At 43.8% G+C, this 19,591-nt stretch overlaps 1 protein-coding gene across 4 annotated transcripts in view; it reads left to right on the top strand.

Moving 5' to 3' along the window:
* Window positions 1-19,591, top strand: part of LOC140719139 (receptor-type tyrosine-protein phosphatase H-like) — a 124,176-nt gene that overhangs the window by 62,078 nt on the left and 42,507 nt on the right. For 2 of the 4 annotated variants that reach the window (XM_073033544.1, XM_073033546.1), the window contains 6 exons: window positions 1,265-1,543; window positions 3,918-4,196; window positions 6,458-6,736; window positions 8,990-9,268; window positions 11,637-11,915; window positions 19,011-19,286. In XM_073033544.1, the coding sequence (XP_072889645.1) occupies window positions 1,265-1,543; window positions 3,918-4,196; window positions 6,458-6,736; window positions 8,990-9,268; window positions 11,637-11,915; window positions 19,011-19,286 (1,671 nt within the window). The remainder of the gene's footprint in view (window positions 1-1,264; window positions 1,544-3,917; window positions 4,197-6,457; window positions 6,737-8,989; window positions 9,269-11,636; window positions 11,916-19,010; window positions 19,287-19,591) is intronic. The other 2 variants (XM_073033545.1, XM_073033547.1) reach the window with 2 other exon arrangements.

Below are 19,591 nucleotides of genomic sequence, written 5' to 3'. Positions count from 1 at the left end.
CCGGACTGTCGACTGCTTATTCCTCTCCACAGATGCTGCCCGACCGGCAGAATGCCAACAGCATTTTGTGTGCATTTCTCTGGATTTCCCGCATCTGCAGATTTCTCGTGTTACTCATTGTGCAGATCTGTGATTGAACAGCATGTTGTGATGAGTAACGTTTAGACTTTGAGAAATGAAGTTTGGCTGAACTTCAAAAAGCAGAATGTTAGAAAAATTTGCAGCTTACTTGCACATTTGGCAAAATCCACTAATATTAATGAAGAATTTAATCAAGTTTATACTAGATGATAATCGTTTTAATATTAAAAGGAACTCGTAAAGATAGTTTTTAAAACAAGAAATCGATTTAACTGGTCTAAGACTGAGCTGCACATTGTGAAAATTAATGCCGTGCTTTTGAAGAATGAAGTTTGACTCAACTTCAATTAACAGAGTGCTATAACAACTTGCAAGACAATTGCACAATTTGCAACAGATATTTGAAATCAAGTTGAGAATTAATGGAATGAAGAATCTTGCGATATTGGGAATATTGAGATAACAACCTGATAGCATGAATACTCAATTTCATCTTCTGGGAAAAGAAATTCCCTCTAGCTCCTATCTTCTTCTATCCACACTCTGGCCTGTCACCACTTCTCACCTGCCAATCACCTCCCACTGGATCCCTCCTCCTTTTTACCTTCCTCCTATAGTTCACACACCTCCCCTATTAGATTCCTCCTTCTCCAGAACGTTGCCTTTCCCAACTATCTCACTTCAACTATCACTTTCTAGCTATCCTGCTTCTCCTCTCCCCAACTTTTTATTCTGGCATCTTTCTCCTTCCTTTCCAGTCCTGAAGAAGGGACTTGGTCCAAACTATCAACTGCTTATTCATTTACATAGGTGCTGCCTGACTTGCTGAGTTCCTCCAGCATTTTACATGTGTTGTTATTGGGATAGGTGTGTTAGGTCATCGAATGACCATCTCTTAATTGAAAATCCTCTGATATTCTCAAAGTCACCAGTATTGATCATATTCTCCAACAGTGCAGTAGTCTCACAGTACACACTCTCTCATCGGAGAGACACCACGTAATTTTTAATTATATTTATCCCAGATGATGTAAGATATTTCAGCCAGACTGTGAGGCCAATGCTTATCCATACACAGAGCCAAAGTATAGCGCACACCTTGAAAAGGCCTCACTATCCAAGAGCAATCAGGATGGAGGATGTCTCGCAATAATTAACCATCCCTTGGCTTTTCTCTTGACAGATCCATCACCAGTCACTGGACTTAAAGCAGTAGACAGGACAACAAATTCATTAACAATTGAATGGATACAGCCAACTGATACAAGAGCTGTTAACTATACCTACAGAATTACAGTCACTAATGTGATTAACAGTAGCAGTTCGATCCACAATACAAAAAAAGGCCAGACAAATTTCACAGCGACAGGCCTGGATCCTGGAGATCGGTACACGCTATCGGTTGTGTCAGTAACTCCGGAGGACACACTGAGCACTCCTGAGAAGGTGTCTAACACCACAAGTAAGTAATTCTGTAAGGTTTAATACCTGCTCCACTGTCTCAATCAACAACAGTTCTGATATTATTATATTTTTAACATTCTTATTGTGTTCTTTATCTTACGGTTTTTTATGTTGTGTTCGATCCAGAGGAACAACTATTTAATTCTCCTTATTCTTGTGTCAGGTAGAGTTAGAAGACAGCCACTTCTTCCTGTTGTTCCTTTCTGCCCTTGTGGTGCATTAGATGGCAACCGTGCCATTTATTTAGCATTTTTGTCTGTTTTTCACGAGGCCGAGCTATTAGTTTGATACTCAAACCAGCACAGATGGAATGTGTGCAAGGAAATGGCCGGATTTGAGCGTGGAACCACTCGTAACAAGACTGTTGCAGATGCCACTTCCCCACTGGAAGGCGATATGATGAGCATAGCTCAGAAAAGAGTCCCTTCACAACATGAATTTGGCCGTCTGAGTGATGGTTTCCTACACTATGCATCCATCTCGGCTGCTGTATGGACTACAGCTTCATTTCCTTTATCTTTAACTTTCTTTCAATACAAAAAGAATTACAGGCATGAAAAGATGAAAACTAAGATGAGGGCTCCTTCATCTGCCGGAAACGGTACTTCCCGGTGGCACAAAATTTTAATTCCCATTCCCATTCCTGCTCTGACATGTCAGTCCATGACCTCTTCTTGTGCCAAGCTGAAGCCTCAGGGTGGAATATCAAGACCATCTATTCCAACTGGGTAGCCTCCAACCAAATGGCACGAATTAGGAACATGATTGGCACAGCTTTGTGGGCCGAAAGGTCTGTATGTTTTCTATGTTTCAAATATCACTTTCTCCTTCTGGTAGAAAAACTCTTCACCGCCCACCTTCCTCCCCTATTCCCCACTCTAACCTTTCAACTCTTCGCATCTACCTATCACTTCCCCCTAGGTCCCCAACACATTCTCTTTCTCCAATGGTCCGCACTCGTCTCCTATCAGATTCTCTCTTCTCCAGTCTTACCTTTCCCACCCACCTGGCCTCACCTATCACCTTCCAGCCAGACTCCTACCGCTGCCACAACTTCTTTGTCTGGCATTTTCCCACTTCCTTCTCAATCCTGAAGAAGGGGCACTGCCCGGACTGTCGACTGCTTATTCCTCTCCACAGATGCTGCCCGACCGGCAGAATGCCAACAGCATTTTGTGTGCATTTCTCTGGATTTCCCGCATCTGCAGATTTCTCGTGTTACTCATTGTGCAGATCTGTGATTGAACAGCATGTTGTGATGAGTAACGTTTAGACTTTGAGAAATGAAGTTTGGCTGAACTTCAAAAAGCAGAATGTTAGAAAAATTTGCAGCTTACTTGCACATTTGGCAAAATCCACTAATATTAATGAAGAATTTAATCAAGTTTATACTAGATGATAATCGTTTTAATATTAAAAGGAACTCGTAAAGATAGTTTTTAAAACAAGAAATCGATTTAACTGGTCTAAGACTGAGCTGCACATTGTGAAAATTAATGCCGTGCTTTTGAAGAATGAAGTTTGACTCAACTTCAATTAACAGAGTGCTATAACAACTTGCAAGACAATTGCACAATTTGCAACAGATATTTGAAATCAAGTTGAGAATTAATGGAATGAAGAATCTTGCGATATTGGGAATATTGAGATAACAACCTGATAGCATGAATACTCAATTTCATCTTCTGGGAAAAGAAATTCCCTCTAGCTCCTATCTTCTTCTATCCACACTCTGGCCTGTCACCACTTCTCACCTGCCAATCACCTCCCACTGGATCCCTCCTCCTTTTTACCTTCCTCCTATAGTTCACACACCTCCCCTATTAGATTCCTCCTTCTCCAGAACGTTGCCTTTCCCAACTATCTCACTTCAACTATCACTTTCTAGCTATCCTGCTTCTCCTCTCCCCAACTTTTTATTCTGGCATCTTTCTCCTTCCTTTCCAGTCCTGAAGAAGGGACTTGGTCCAAACTATCAACTGCTTATTCATTTACATAGGTGCTGCCTGACTTGCTGAGTTCCTCCAGCATTTTACATGTGTTGTTATTGGGATAGGTGTGTTAGGTCATCGAATGACCATCTCTTAATTGAAAATCCTCTGATATTCTCAAAGTCACCAGTATTGATCATATTCTCCAACAGTGCAGTAGTCTCACAGTACACACTCTCTCATCGGAGAGACACCACGTAATTTTTAATTATATTTATCCCAAATGATGTAAGATATTTCAGCCAGACTGTGAGGCCAATGCTTATCCATACACAGAGCCAAAGTATAGCGCACACCTTGAAAAGGCCTCACTATCCAAGAGCAATCAGGATGGAGGATGTCTCGCAATAATTAACCATCCCTTGGCTTTTCTCTTGACAGATCCATCACCAGTCACTGGACTAAAAGCAGTAGACAGGACAACAAATTCATTAACAATTGAATGGATACAGCCAACTGATACAAGAGCTGTTAACTATACCTACAGAATTACAGTCACTAATGTGATTAACAGTAGCAGTTCGATCCACAATACAAAAAAAGGCCAGACAAATTTCACAGCGACAGGCCTGGATCCTGGAGATCGGTACACGCTATCGGTTGTGTCAGTAACTCCGGAGGACACACTGAGCACTCCTGAGAAGGTGTCTAACACCACAAGTAAGTAATTCTGTAAGGTTTAATACCTGCTCCACTGTCTCAATCAACAACAGTTCTGATATTATTATATTTTTAACATTCTTATTGTGTTCTTTATCTTACGGTTTTTTATGTTGTGTTCGATCCAGAGGAACAACTATTTAATTCTCCTTATTCTTGTGTCAGGTAGAGTTAGAAGACAGCCACTTCTTCCTGTTGTTCCTTTCTGCCCTTGTGGTGCATTAGATGGCAACCGTGCCATTTATTTAGCATTTTTGTCTGTTTTTCACGAGGCCGAGCTATTAGTTTGATACTCAAACCAGCACAGATGGAATGTGTGCAAGGAAATGGCCGGATTTGAGCGTGGAACCACTCGTAACAAGACTGTTGCAGATGCCACTTCCCCACTGGAAGGCGATATGATGAGCATAGCTCAGAAAAGAGTCCCTTCACAACATGAATTTGGCCGTCTGAGTGATGGTTTCCTACACTATGCATCCATCTCGGCTGCTGTATGGACTACAGCTTCATTTCCTTTATCTTTAACTTTCTTTCAATACAAAAAGAATTACAGGCATGAAAAGATGAAAACTAAGATGAGGGCTCCTTCATCTGCCGGAAACGGTACTTCCCGGTGGCACAAAATTTTAATTCCCATTCCCATTCCTGCTCTGACATGTCAGTCCATGACCTCTTCTTGTGCCAAGCTGAAGCCTCAGGGTGGAATATCAAGACCATCTATTCCAACTGGGTAGCCTCCAACCAAATGGCACGAATTAGGAACATGATTGGCACAGCTTTGTGGGCCGAAAGGTCTGTATGTTTTCTATGTTTCAAATATCACTTTCTCCTTCTGGTAGAAAAACTCTTCACCGCCCACCTTCCTCCCCTATTCCCCACTCTAACCTTTCAACTCTTCGCATCTACCTATCACTTCCCCCTAGGTCCCCAACACATTCTCTTTCTCCAATGGTCCGCACTCGTCTCCTATCAGATTCTCTCTTCTCCAGTCTTACCTTTCCCACCCACCTGGCCTCACCTATCACCTTCCAGCCAGACTCCTACCGCTGCCACAACTTCTTTGTCTGGCATTTTCCCACTTCCTTCTCAATCCTGAAGAAGGGGCACTGCCCGGACTGTCGACTGCTTATTCCTCTCCACAGATGCTGCCCGACCGGCAGAATGCCAACAGCATTTTGTGTGCATTTCTCTGGATTTCCCGCATCTGCAGATTTCTCGTGTTACTCATTGTGCAGATCTGTGATTGAACAGCATGTTGTGATGAGTAACGTTTAGACTTTGAGAAATGAAGTTTGGCTGAACTTCAAAAAGCAGAATGTTAGAAAAATTTGCAACTTACTTGCACATTTGGCAAAATCCAAATTTAAGAATTTAATCAAATTTATGCTAGATGACAATCGCTTTAATATTAAAAGGAACTATTAAAGGTAGTGTGAAAACAAGAAATTGATTTAGCTGGTCTAAGACTGAGCTGCACATTGTGAAAATTAATGCTGTGCTTTTGAAGAATGAAGTTTGGCTCAACTTCAATAAACAGAGTGTTATAACAACTTGCAAGACAATTGCACAATTTTAACAGATATTTGAAATCAAGTTGAGAATTAACAGAATGAAGAGTATTGCGATATTGGGAATATTGAGATAACAACCTGATAGCATGAATACGCAATCTCATCTTCTGGGAAAAGAATTTCCCTCTAGCTCCTATCTTCTTCTATCCACACTCTGGCCTGTCACCACTTCTCACCTGCCTATCACCTCCCACTGTAACCCTCCCCCCTCCTCCCTTTCTCCCATAGTTCACTCACCTTCCCTATCAGATTCCTTCTTCTCCAGAACGTTGCGTTTCCCAACCATCTGGCTTCAACTATCACTTTCTAGCTATCCTGCTTCTCCTCTCCCCACCTTTTTATTCTGGCATCTTTCTCCTTCCTTTCCAGTCCTGAAGAAGGGACTTGGTCCAAACTATCAACTGCTTATTCATTTACATAGGTGCTGACTGACCTGCTGAGTTCCTCAGGCATTTTACATGTGTTGTTATTGGGACAGGTGTGTTAGGTCATCGAATGACCATCTCTTAATTGAAAATCCTCTGATATTCTCAAAGTCACCAGTATTGATCATATTCTTCAACAGTGCAGTACATCCATACCCAGAGCCAAAGTATAGCGCACACCTTGAAAAGGTCTCACTATCCAAGAGCAATCAGGATGGAGGATGTCTCTCAATAATTAACCATCCCTTGGCTTTTCTCTTGACAGATCCATCACCAGTCACTGGACTTAAAGTAGTAGACAGGACAACAAATTCATTAACAATTGAATGGATACAGCCAACTGATACAAGAGCCGATAACTATACCTACAGAATTACAGTCACTAATGTGATTAACGGTATCAGCTCGATCCACAACACAACAAAAGGCCAGACAAATTTCACAGTGGAAGACCTGGATCCTGGATATGAGTATACCCTATCAGTACAGTCAGTATCTCCAGAGGACACACTGAGCTCTCCTGTGAATGTGACAAGCACCACAAGTAAGTAATTCTGTAAGGGTTAATACCTGCTCCATTGTCTCAGTCAACAACAGTTCCGATATTATTTTATGTTTAATATTCTTATTGTGTTCTTTATCTTATGGTTTTTTATGCTGTGTTGGATCCAGAGGAACAACTATTTAATCCTCCTTATTCTTGTGTCAGGTAGAATTAGAAGACATTGTTGTTCCTTTCTGCCCTTGTGGTGCATTAGATGGCAACCGTGCCATTTATTTAGCATTTTTGTCTGTTTTTTACGAGGCCGAGCTATTAGTTTGATACTCAAACCAGCACAGATGGAATGTGTGCAAGGAAATGGCCTGATTTGAGCGTGGGACCACTCGTAACAAGACTGTTGCAGATGCCACTTCCCCACTGGAAGGTGATATGATGAGCATAGCTCAGAAAAGAGTCCCTTCACAACATGAATTTGGCCGTCTGAGTGATGGTTTCCTACACTATGCATCCATCTCGGCTGCTGTATGGACTACAGCTTCATTTCCTTTATCTTTAACTTTCTTTCAATACCAAAAGAATTACAGGCATGAAGAGATGAAAACTAAGATGAGGGCCCCTTCATCTGCCACAAACAGTACTTCCCGGTGGCACAAAATTTTAATTCCCATTCCCATTCCTGCTGACATGTCAGTCCATGACCTCCTCTTGTGCCAAGCTGAAGCCTCAGGGTGGAATATCAAGACCTTCTATTCCAACTGGGTAGCCTCCAACCAAATGGCACGAATTAGGAACATGATTGGCACAGCTTTGTGGGCCGAAGGGTCTGTATGTTTTCTATGTTTCGAATATCACTTTCTCCTTCTGGTAGAAAAACTCTTCCCCGCCCACCTTCCTCCCCTATTCCCCACTCTAACCTTTCAACTCTTCGCATCTACCTATCACTTCCCCTCGGTCCACAACACATTCTCTGTCTCCAATGGTCTGCACTCATCTCCTATCAGATTCTCCCTTCTCCAGTCTCTTACCTTTCCCATCCACCTGGCTTCACCTATCACCTTCCAGCGAGACTCCTACCCCTGCCACAACTTTTTTGTCTGGCATTTTCCCACTTCCTTCTCAGTCCTGAAGAAGGGACACTGCCCGAAATGTCGACTGCTTATTCCTCTCCACAGATGCTGCCTGACCGGCAGAATGCCACCAGCATTTTGTGTGCGTTCCTCTGGATTTCCCGCATCTACAGATTTCTCGTGTTACTCATTGTAGTTGTTTTTGATTGAACAGCACGGTGCGATAAGTAACATTTAGATTTTGAGAAATGAAGAGTGGCTGAACTTCAATAAGCAGAATGTTAGAACAATTTGCAACTTACTTGCACATTTGGCAACATCCACTAATATTAATGATTTAATCAAGTTAATCCTAGATGATAATTGCTTTAATATTAAAAGGAACTACTAAAGTTAGTGTGAAAACAAGAAATTGATTTAGCTGGTCTAAGACTGAGCTGCACATTGTGAAAATTAATGCTATGCTTTTGAAGAATGAAGTTTGGCTCAACTTCAATAAACAGGGTGTTGTAACAACTTACAAGACCATTGCACAATTTGCAACAGATATTTGAAATCAAGTTGAGAATTAATGGAATGAAGAATATTGCGATATTGGGAATATTGAAATAACAACCTGATAGCATGAATACTCAATCTCATCTTCTGGGAAAAGAATTTCCCTCCAACTCCTATCTTCTTCTATCCACACTCTGGCCTGTCACCACTTCTCACCTGCTTATCACCTCCCACTGTAACCCTCCCCCCTCCTCCCTTTCTCCCATAGTTCACTCACCTTCCCTATCAGATTCCTTCTTCTCCAGAACGTTGCCTTTCCCAACCATCTGGCTTCAACTATCACTTTCTAGCTATCCTGCCTCTCCTCTCCTCACCTTTTCATTATGGCATCTTTCTCCTTCCTTTCCAGTCCTGAAGAAGGGACTTGGACCAAACTATCAACTGCTTATTCATTTACATAGGTGCTGACTGACTTGCTGCATTCCTCAGGCATTTTACATGTGTTGTTATTGGGACAGGTGTGTTAGGTCATCGAATGACCATCTCTTAATTGAAAATCCTCTGATATTCTCAAAGTCACCAGTATTGATCATATTCTTCAACAGTGCAGTACATCCATACCCAGAGCCAAAGTATAGCGCACACCTTGAAAAGGTCTCACTATCCAAGAGCAATCAGGATGGAGGATGTCTCGCAATAATTAACCATCCCTTGGCTTTTCTCTTGACAGATCCATCACCAGTCACTGGACTTAAAGCAGTAGACAGGACAACAAATTCATTAACAATTGAATGGATACAGCCAACTGATACAAGAGCCGATAACTATACCTACAGAATTACAGTCACTAATGTGATTAACCGTAGCAGCTCGATCCACAACACAACAAAAGGCCAGACAAATTTCATAGCGACAGGCCTGGATCCTGGCGATCAGTACACGCTATCAGTTGTGTCAGTAACTCCGGAGAACACACTGAGCACTCCTGAGGAGGTGACTAACACCACAAGTAAGTAATTCTGTAAGGGTTAATACCTGCTCCACTGTCTCAGTCAACAACAGTTCCGATATTATTTTATTTTTAATATTCTTATTGTGTTCTTTATCTTATGGTTTTTTATGTTGTGTTCGATCCAGAGGAACAACTATTTAATTCTCCTTATTCTTGTGTCAGGTAGAGTTAGAAGACAGCCACTTCTTGTTGTTCCTTACTGCCCTTGTGGTGTATTAGATGGCAACCGTGCCATTTATTTAGCATTTTTGCCTGTTTTTTACGAGGCCGAGCTATTAGTTTGATACTCAAACCAGCACAGATGGAATGTGTGCAAGGAAATGGCCGGATTTGAGCGTGGGACCACTCGTAACAAGACAGTTGCAGATGCCACTTCCCCACTGGAAGGCGATATGATGAGCATAGCTCAGAAAACAGTCCCTTCACAATATGAATTTGGCCGTCTGAGTGATGGTTTCCTACACTATGCATCCATCTCGGCTGCTGTATGGACTACAGCTTCATTTCCTTTATCTTTAACTTTCTTTCAATACAAAAAGAATTACAGGCATGAAGAGATGAAAACTAAGATGAGGGCCCCTTCATCTGCCAGAAACGGTACTTCCCGGTGGCACAAAATTTTAATTCCCATTTCCATTCCAGCTCTGAAATGTCAGTCCATGACCTCTTGTGCCAAGCTGAAGCCTCAGGGTGGAATATCAAGACCTTCTATTCCAACTGGGTAGCCTCCAACCAAATGGCACGAATTAGGAACATGATTGGCACAGCTTTGTGGGCCGAAGGGTCTGTATGTTTTCTATGTTTCGAATATCACTTTCTCCTTCTGGTAGAAAAACTCTTCCCCGCCCACCTTCCTCCCCTATTCCCCACTCTAACCTTTCAACTCTTCGCATCTACCTATCACTTCCCCCTAGGTCCCCAACACATTCTCTTTCTCCAATGGTCTGCCCTCGACTCCTATCAGATTCTCTCTTCTCCAGTCTTACCTATTCCATCCACCTGGCTTCACCAATCACCTTCCAGCGAGACTCCTACCCCTGCCCCAACTTTTTTGTCTGGCATTTTCCCCCTTCTTTCTCAGTTCTGAAGAAGGGACACTGCCCGAAATGTCGACTGCTTATTCATCTCCACAGATGCTGCCTGACCGGCAGAATGCCACCAGCATTTTGTATGCGTTCCTCTGGATTTCCCGCATCTGCACATTTCTCGTGTTACTCATTGTAATGGTTTTTGATTGAACAGCACGGTGCGATAAGTAACATTTAGATTTTGAGAAATGAAGAGTGGCTGAACTTCAATAAGCAGAATGTTAGATCAATTTGCAAGTTACTTGCACATTTGGCAACATTCACTAATATTAATGAGGATTTTAATCAAATTTCTACTAGATGATAATCTTTTTTAATATTATAAGGAACTACTAAAGGTAGTGTGAAAACAAGAAATCGATTTAGCTGGTCTAAGAATGAGGAGCACATTGTGAAAATTAATGCCGTGATTTTCAATAATGAAGTTTGGCGCAACTTCAATAAACAGAGTGTTGCAACATCTTGCAAGTCTCTTGCTCAATTTGCAACAGATATTCGAATTCATGTTGAGAATTAATAGAATGAAGAATATCGCAATATTGGGAATATTGGGATAACAACCTGACAGCATGAATACTCAATTTCATCTTCTGGGAAAAGAATTTCTCTCTACCTCCTATCTTCTTCTATCCTCATTCTGGCCTCTCACTACTTCTCACCTGCCTATCACTTCCCCCTGGACTCCATCTCCTTCCTCACTTTCTCCTGTAGTCCACTGCCCTGCCTTATCAGGTTCCTTCTTCTGCAGAACGTTGCGTTTCCCAACCATCTGGTTTCAACTATCACTTTCTAGCTATCCTGCTTCTCCTCTCCCCACCTTTTTATTCTGGCATCTTTCTCCTTCCTTTCCAGTCCTGAAGAAGGGACTTGGTCCAAACTATCAACTCCTTATTAATTTACATAGGTGCTGCCTGACTTGCTGAGTTCCTCCAGCATTTTACATGTGTTGTTATTGGGACAGGTGTGTGAGGTGATCGAATGACCATCTCTTAATTGAAAATCCTCTGATATTCTCAAAGTCACCAGTATTGATCATATTCTTCAACAGTGCAGTAGTCTCACAGTACACACTCTCTCATCGGAGAGTCTCCAGGTAATTTTTAATTATATTTATCCCAGATGATGTCAGATATTTCTGCCTGACTGTGAGGCCAATGCTTATCCATACACAGAGCCAAAGAATACCACACACCTTGAAAAGGTCTCACTATCCAAGAGCAATCAGGATGGAGGATGTCTCGCAATAATTAACCATCCCTTGGCTTTTCTCTTGACAGATCCATCACCAGTCACTGGACTTAAAGCAGTAGACAGGACAACAAATTCATTAACAATTGAATGGATACAGCCAACTGATACAAGAGCTGTTAACTATACCTACAGAATTACAGTCACTAACGTGATTAACAGTAGCAGTTCGATCCACAACACAAAAAAAGGCCAGACAAATTTCACAGCGACAGGCCTGGATCCTGGAGATCAGTACACACTATCGGTTGTGTCAGTAACTCCGGAGAACACACTGAGCTCTCCTGTGAACGTGACAAGCACCACAAGTAAGTAATTCTGTATGGGTCAATACCTTCTCCACAGCCTCAGTCAACAACAGTTCCGATATTATTTTATTATTAATATTCATATTGTGTTGTTTATCTTACGGTTTTTATGCTGTGTTGGATCCAGAGTAAGAACTATTTAATTCTCCTTACTCTTCTGTCAAGTAGAGTTAGAAGACAGCCACTTCTTCTTGTTGTTCCTTTCTGTCCTGGTGCATTACATGGCAACCGTGCCATTTATTTAGCATTTTTGTCTGTTCTTTATGAGGCCGAGTTATTAGTTTTATACTCAAACCAGCACAGATGGAATGTGTGCAAGGAGATGGCCGGATTTGAGCGTGGGACCACTCGTAACAAGACTGTTGCAGATGCCTTTACCCCACTGGCTGGTGATACAGGACAGTCACAACTCATGATAATATGTATTGGCTGAGGTACAGGTGATGGCAAGCAGAGGGCATCAGATTCACCCAGCTCAGAAAAGAGTCCCTTCACAACATGAATTTGGCCGTCTGAGTGATGGTTTCCTACACTATGCATCCATCTCGGCTGCTGTATGGACTACAGCTTCATTTCCTTTATCTTTACATTTGGTTAAATACAAAAAGAACTAGATGTATGAAAAGGTGAAAACTAAGATTGAGGGCCCCTTCATCTGCCACAAATGGTACTTCCCAGTGGCAAATAATTTTAATTCCATTTCCTATTCCAGCTCTGACATTCCAGTCCATGTCCTCCTCTTGTGCCAAGCTGAAGCCTCAGGGTGGAAGTGCATTAACTTCTATTCTGTCTGGGTAGCCTCCAACCTAATGGCAATAATATCCAATTCTCCTTCTGGTAGAAATGCTCTTCCCCGCCCACCTTTCTCCTCTATATCTGTCCCATTTCCTGCAAAACTCTGCTCTCAAATGCATCTCTCCCATTTCCTGCAAAACCTTCCTCTCAAACGCATCTCTCCTATTTCCCACACATCTGCCCTCACCCCATCCACCCGCCACCCCACTCGGGATAGGGTTCCCCTTGTCCTCACCTCCCACACCACCAGCCTCCAGGTCCAATGTATAATTCTCCGTAACTTCCACCACCTCCAACGGGATCCCACTACCAAGCACATCTTTCCCTCCCCCCCGCTTTCTGCTTTCCGCAGGGATCGCTCCCTATGCGACTCCCTTGTCCACTCGTTCCCCCCCATCCCTTCCCACCGATCTCCCTCCTGGCACTTATCCTTGTAAGTGGAACAAGTGCTACACCTGCCCTTACACTTCCTCCATCACCACCATTCAGGGCCCCAGACAGTCCTTCCAGGTGAGGCAACACTTCACCTGTGAGTCAGCTGGTGTGGTATACTGTGTCCGGTGCTCCCGGTGTGGCCTTTTATATATTGGTGAGACCCGACGCAGACTGGGAGACCGGGGAGATCGCTGAACACCTACGCTCGGTCCGCCAGAGAAAGCAGGATCTCCCAGTGGCCACACATTTTAATTCCACATCCCATTCCCATTCTGATATGTCTATCCATGGCCTCCTCTACTGTCAAAATGAATCCAAACTCAGGTTGGAGGAATAACACCATTTTTTAAATTAAACAAAATATACTTTATTCAAAAATATAATTATATACAATAACCATTCAAAGACTTTCAATTCTTTACAGTTGGTACCATTACTGTCTTTACATTTTCAAAGTTCAAAAGTTTTGCCACCCACGTGGCACTTTGTTCTTTCATATTTACATTCAGGGGGTATACCCCCAACCCCCCACCCCTCAACTCCCACGGGAGAGGAACCCTAGACTGTGGTCCTTCCCCACCGGGCTCTTGCGGTGGCTGCACCGAGTTTGAGTGCGTCCCTCAGCACGTACTCCTGCAACCGAGAATGTGCCAGTCGGCAGCATTCCCCCACGGACATCTCCGTGTGCTGGTAGACCATCAAGTTTCGGGCCGACCGAAGAGCGTCTTTGACCAAGTTGATGATCTGCAGCAGCACCGGATGTTGGTCTCGTTGTGCGTCCCCGGGAACAGCCCGTAGATCAGAGATTCCTCTGTTACGCAGCTGCTGGGGATGAACCTCGACACTGTCCCTTCCATCCTCCTCCACACCTTCTCCGCAAACCCACAGTGTGCAAAGAGGTGGGTTACCAACTCCTCCTCACTGCAGTCCTCCCATGGGCAGAGGGGTGTGGAGACGACGTTCTGGGCGTACAGGACCATCACCGTATATACCAGTTAGGTAGCCTCCAACCTGATGGCATGAACATTGACTTCTCTAACTTCCGTTAATGCCCCTCCTCCCCTTCTTACCCCATCCCTGACATATTTAGTTGTTTGTTTTTTTTCTCTCTCTCTGCCCACCACGCTGCCTGTTCTCCATCTCACTCTAGTGCTTCCCCCCTCCCCCTTTCTTTCTCCCTAGGCCTCCCGTCCCATGATCCTTTCCCTTCTCCAGCTCTGTATCACTTTTGCCAATCACCTTTCCAGCTCTTAGCTTCATCCCACCCCCTCCGGTCTACTCCTATCAATTCGCATTTCACCCTCCCCCCCTCTACTTTCAAATCTCTTCTATCCTCACTCTGGCCTCTCACCACTTCTCACCTGCCTATCATCTCCCCCTGGAACCCTCCTCCTTCTTCCCTTTCTTCTGAGACTCCTAGAGTCTTAGGTCTCAGCTCTTCACAACATGAATTTGGCCATTTGAGATGGTTTCGTACACTATGCATCCATCTCGGCGGCTGTACCAAAAAGAACTAGAGATATGAAAAGATGAAAACTAATTGTGGGGACTGCTTTATCTGCCACAAATAGAACTTCCCGGTGGCCAAAAATTTTGATTCCCTTTGGCATTCCCATTCTGGCATGTTGGTCCATGCCCATGCCCTCCGCTTGTGCCGTGATGAAGCCACCTTCAGCATGGAGGTGTAAGCCTATTCCATCTGGGTAGCCTCTAACCTGGTGGCATGAATATTGATTTCTCCTTACGGTAGAAGAATTACCCACCCCCACCACCCTCTTCCCCTATTCCCCACTCTGACCTTGCCCCTACCCTCACCTACCTATCACATCCTCCTAGGTCCCCACCTCTTTCCCTTTCTCCCATGGTCCACTCTCCTCTCCCTTCAGATACCTTCTTCTCCAGGCCTTGACCTCTCCAATCCACCTGGCTTCACCTATCACCTTCCAGCCAGCTCCTTCCCCTTTTCCAGCATTTTCCCCCTTCCTCCTCAGTCCTGAAGAAGGGACACAGCACAATACAGGCCCTTCAGCCCACAAAGCCGTGCGGAGCATGATCCTACCTTAGAACTACCTAGGCTTACCCATAGCCCTCTATTTTTCTAAGCTCCATGTAGCCATCCAGGAGTCTCTTAAAAGACCCTATCGTATCCACCTCCACCACCGTCGCCGGCAGCCCATTCCACACACTCAACACTCTCTGCGTAAAAAACTTATTCCTGACATCTCCTCTGTACCTAAGACGTAGTCACTTCTCATTGCTACCATCAGGGAGACGGCACAGGTGCCTGGAGAGAGAGAGAGAGAGGGGTGGGGGGTGGGGGAGAGAGAGAGAGAGAGAGAGAAATAAAGAAAAAAAAAATATGTTTCAGGAATAGCTTCTTCCCATCCACCATCAGATTTCTGAATGGACAATGAACCTATAAACACCTATTTAATATACATAAAGTTTTTCTACATTTATCATGTATTGTACTGTAATTTATTGGTTTTATTATGTATTGCATTGTACTGCTGCCTCAAAGCAACAAATTTCACAGCAGATGCTGGTGACATTAAACTTGATCCGGATTCCATCTTTCAGCTAGTGCAAAGACTGCCATTGTATTCCAGGCAGCCACAGTTTGCTTTGTTTAAATCTCAAAGGGAACAAGTGGTGTGAAAAGAAGGAGACATAATTGTGTGATTCTGTGATTGGTATGAAAATCAGCCACTAAATTTTAAGGAATGAAGCTTGGCTTGGTGCATTTGAATACTTTGCAACAACCTAGCATGGTTTGCAGCAGAAATTTGCATTCATATTCAATAACCAAAGGAATTAATATTGGGTTAAGTTGGTTATGTCATACAGTGAGCTCTCCTGAGGAGGTGACAAACACCACAAGTAAGTAGTTCCATAAGGGTCAGTACCTGCTCCAGTGCCGCGGTCAATAACAGAAGTGTACTGGTTAGTGCAATCCCTTTACAGTGCCAGCAATCACCGAATAGGGCTGATTCCCGTTGTCAGGAGTTCATACATTCTCCCCGTTTCTGTGGGATTCCTCCAGGTGCTCAGGTTTCCTCCCATATGCCACAGACCTATGGGTTAGGGTTAGTGAGGTATGGACATACTATGTTGTCATCATGATGTACGACGACACTTGTGGGCTGCCTTAGCGCAATCCTCGGATTGTGCTTAGCCAATAACGCAAATCGTCACATTTCACTGTATGTTTTGATATGAGGCAGGATCATCATGAGTGTGGACTATGTACGTCCAGAGGGGCAGATAGTCGGACAGTGTATCCATCTTTTGTAAACTCTTCAGTAGCTGCATAGGTACCTGAAGAGTAGACTATCTGTTGGATGGAAGCAACCAACAACTCTGAGAGAGGCAGATGCCAAGTTAAGCTCATCAGTGGGAGGTGGTGCTTTAGCACTGCTGGCCCACCACCTCGAGGGAGTCTTGATCATAAGCGGGCTGAAACCCCTGAGGACAGGTGGCAGATCAACTGATGATCCCACTGATGATAGCACAGGACAGTTAACATCTTAGTCCACGTGTATTTTCAATTCATTAATTAATTCTGAGTTACTGGCCATCTTACACCACTGGTGTACAGGGCAGCAATGAAGGTCCTCCATCTCTGGCGGTGTTCAGGGCTTCCTGCATCCTGTCAGTAGCTTCCTCTCTGTTTTCACTACCGTCGTTCCTGCAAGTCGCAGGTGGGGACTCAGGAATACCGTCGCACTCAGATGTAGAAGGATTCTTCATTGCTGTTTATAATTACAGTTTTGTTTGACCAGTCAAGGTTGTTGGCCCTGAGCTGAACCCTAGAGCCCGGTGGACTGGTGGACCACTCTTAGTCTGTCCTCTACCCTTTGACCTGTTTGGCATAGGTGACCCCACCAAGAGCCGAAGCATGAAGCCCTGACTCCAGTCAACATAGCCCTCAAGGTCACTGAGGCACGCCTCAATAATTCTGTGGTCCCCTTGGAGAATGTTTTCATACACGTGTGTGAAAAAGAAAGCTAATCTAACCTAGTTTCTATGTCTGAACCAGCCATTACTGGAATAATTATCACAGGGTGCTCTTGTTTACCAGGCAGTTCTGAATAAAAATAGAATTTTAGTGCCCATTTTTCTGTATGCATAGGTACTCGATATTTCAAGGACTGACTTCCATGTGAAACCATTCCATATCAAAGAGGATCCCACACCCTGGGAGATTTTTATCTGAGATCCTGAAGGCAAATTGGTTGACCAACCAGGGTAAATGCCTGAGGAACCAGCAACAGCACTCTGAGGACAGACTGTGTAGGGGCTCAGATCTACAAGGTAGTCATCGTAACAAGTCCTGACTGAGCAGCAGGTGATGGCTGTGCAGAATGGATGGGCACGCAGATGAGCATAGGTCAGAGGAGAGTCCCAGACCTTCAGAATATGAATATCAGGTTGTGGTCAGGTGATATTTTACAAAATTAGTTGCTGCCTGTTATGCTGCTGGTACTTAGGGCCGCAATGAAGGTCCTCCTGTGTCTGTCCTGGGCCATCTCCTCTTTTCCCCCCAGGTGTGGTTCAGGGTCCTCATTTCTGCCTCTATGCTACGGCACCAAGTTGTCTTTGGTCTCTTGTGCTTCCTCCGTCCTTCAGGGGTCCAATGAGGTGCTGTCTTGATGATGGAGTTGACCTCTCTTCTCATCACGTCCCCAATCCATCTCCAATGTTTCCTCATGATTTTGGCCGTGTCCTACACAGAAGGAGTAGGGCATGGTTGGAGATCCTTCTTGGCCGGAAAATAAGGAGGATCTTCTGGAGGCTCGTGGTGTGGGATGGCGACAGCTTGGCAAGGTTGTTCTCTGTCGTGACACATACAAGAGTGTGGACAGAGCACAGTTTCACCTCAGTGCGGATGCTGTACTTGGCTGATCCCCATACAAAGCTGTGTATTAATCTCAGCTGATGCAGAGACTGCTGTTGCATTTCATGCAACTGCCATTTATTTTGTTGTAATACCAAAAGGAACTAGTGGTGTAAAAACATGGAAACTGTGCTAGCCTGCGATGGTGCTGCACGGTTTGAAAATGAACACCAAGATAAGCAGTACACACAAGATGCTGGAGTAACTCAGCAGATCAGGCAGTGTCTATGGAAAAGAGTAAACATTTGATGTTTTTGGCCAAGACCCTTCCTCAGGACTGGAAAAGAAATCAACCCTGTCGTCATTCCATGCCAAGATAAGCAGAACAATTTGCAGCTGTCTTGTATATCTAGCAACAGGAACTTAACAGAAGTCAATTTTGTTTGAAAAGGAAATTAAGAATATTGGGGTAGGTAGGTTTGGGCTGGCTGATGGTGTAGTGGCATCAGCACCGGACTTTGAGTTCAAATCCGGCTGGATCCCATCTGGGCAGCAGCAGCATCTGCGTGGAAGAAAGGCCTGGCAATCTACTTCCGTATCTTGCCACAAAAGCACTACGGACAGCTACACTATCCATAGGGTCACCATGAGTCGACAACTCAACAGCAGTCAACGATGCTGACAGCACTGTGGGTGTACCTACACCTCAGGGATTGCAGCGGTTCAAGAAGGCAGCTGATCACCATCCTCTCAAGGGCAACTAGGGATGGCTTAGCCGGTGACGCTCACATCCCGTAAATGAATGAATAAAAAAACAGTTAATGCCATAAAGTGAGCATCAGTTCATTTAACATCCAATGGTAATAAGACAGATTTTAATCAAGTTTATGCAAGATGACATCAGATATTTCTATCGGACGGCAAGGTAACTGCTTATCCATGTACAAAGCCTAAGAATAGCACTCACCTTGATATAACCACAGTACCCAACCACATTATCTAACCTCTCTTGGTTTTTCTCTTAACAGATCCATCACCAGTTACTCAACTCAGTAAAGTAAACGGGACAACAGATTCGTTAACAATTAAATGGACAAAGCCAAATGATGCAAGAGCCTCTAACTATATCTACAGAATTACAGTCACTAATGCAAGTGGTACCATTCAGACCAGCAAGACAGAAAAAGATGAGACAACATTCACAGTGACAAGCCTGGATCCTGGGGATCAATACAATCTATCAGTGCAGTCCATAACTCCGGAGAACACATTGAGCTCTCCTGACGAGGTGTCAAGCACCACAAGTAAGTAATTCCACAGGAGTTTAGTGCCTCGGAACCTGATCCCGCATCTGAACCAGTCAGTACTGGAGCAAACCTTACCATTTAATATCACTGGCACATGTCATGAAATTTGTTGTTATGTAGTAGCAGTACATTGCAATACATAATAATAAAAAATATAAATATTTTTTGATTTGGAGAATACACTTTACAATGCTCTGAACACTACATGAGTGATGTAAATGGGGGTCACTGGGTATGTATCTATAGTATTGTGCATATGTCTCAGGCACATATATATATTGCTGCCACAAAACCAAACAAAT

This window comes from Hemitrygon akajei, chromosome 31 (assembly GCF_048418815.1).
Source record: "Hemitrygon akajei chromosome 31, sHemAka1.3, whole genome shotgun sequence".
In the NCBI taxonomy this organism is placed as follows: Eukaryota; Metazoa; Chordata; class Chondrichthyes; order Myliobatiformes; family Dasyatidae; genus Hemitrygon; species Hemitrygon akajei.
The sequence above is the reverse complement of the archived record's forward strand: the minus strand, read 5'-3'. Positions and strand labels throughout refer to the sequence as shown.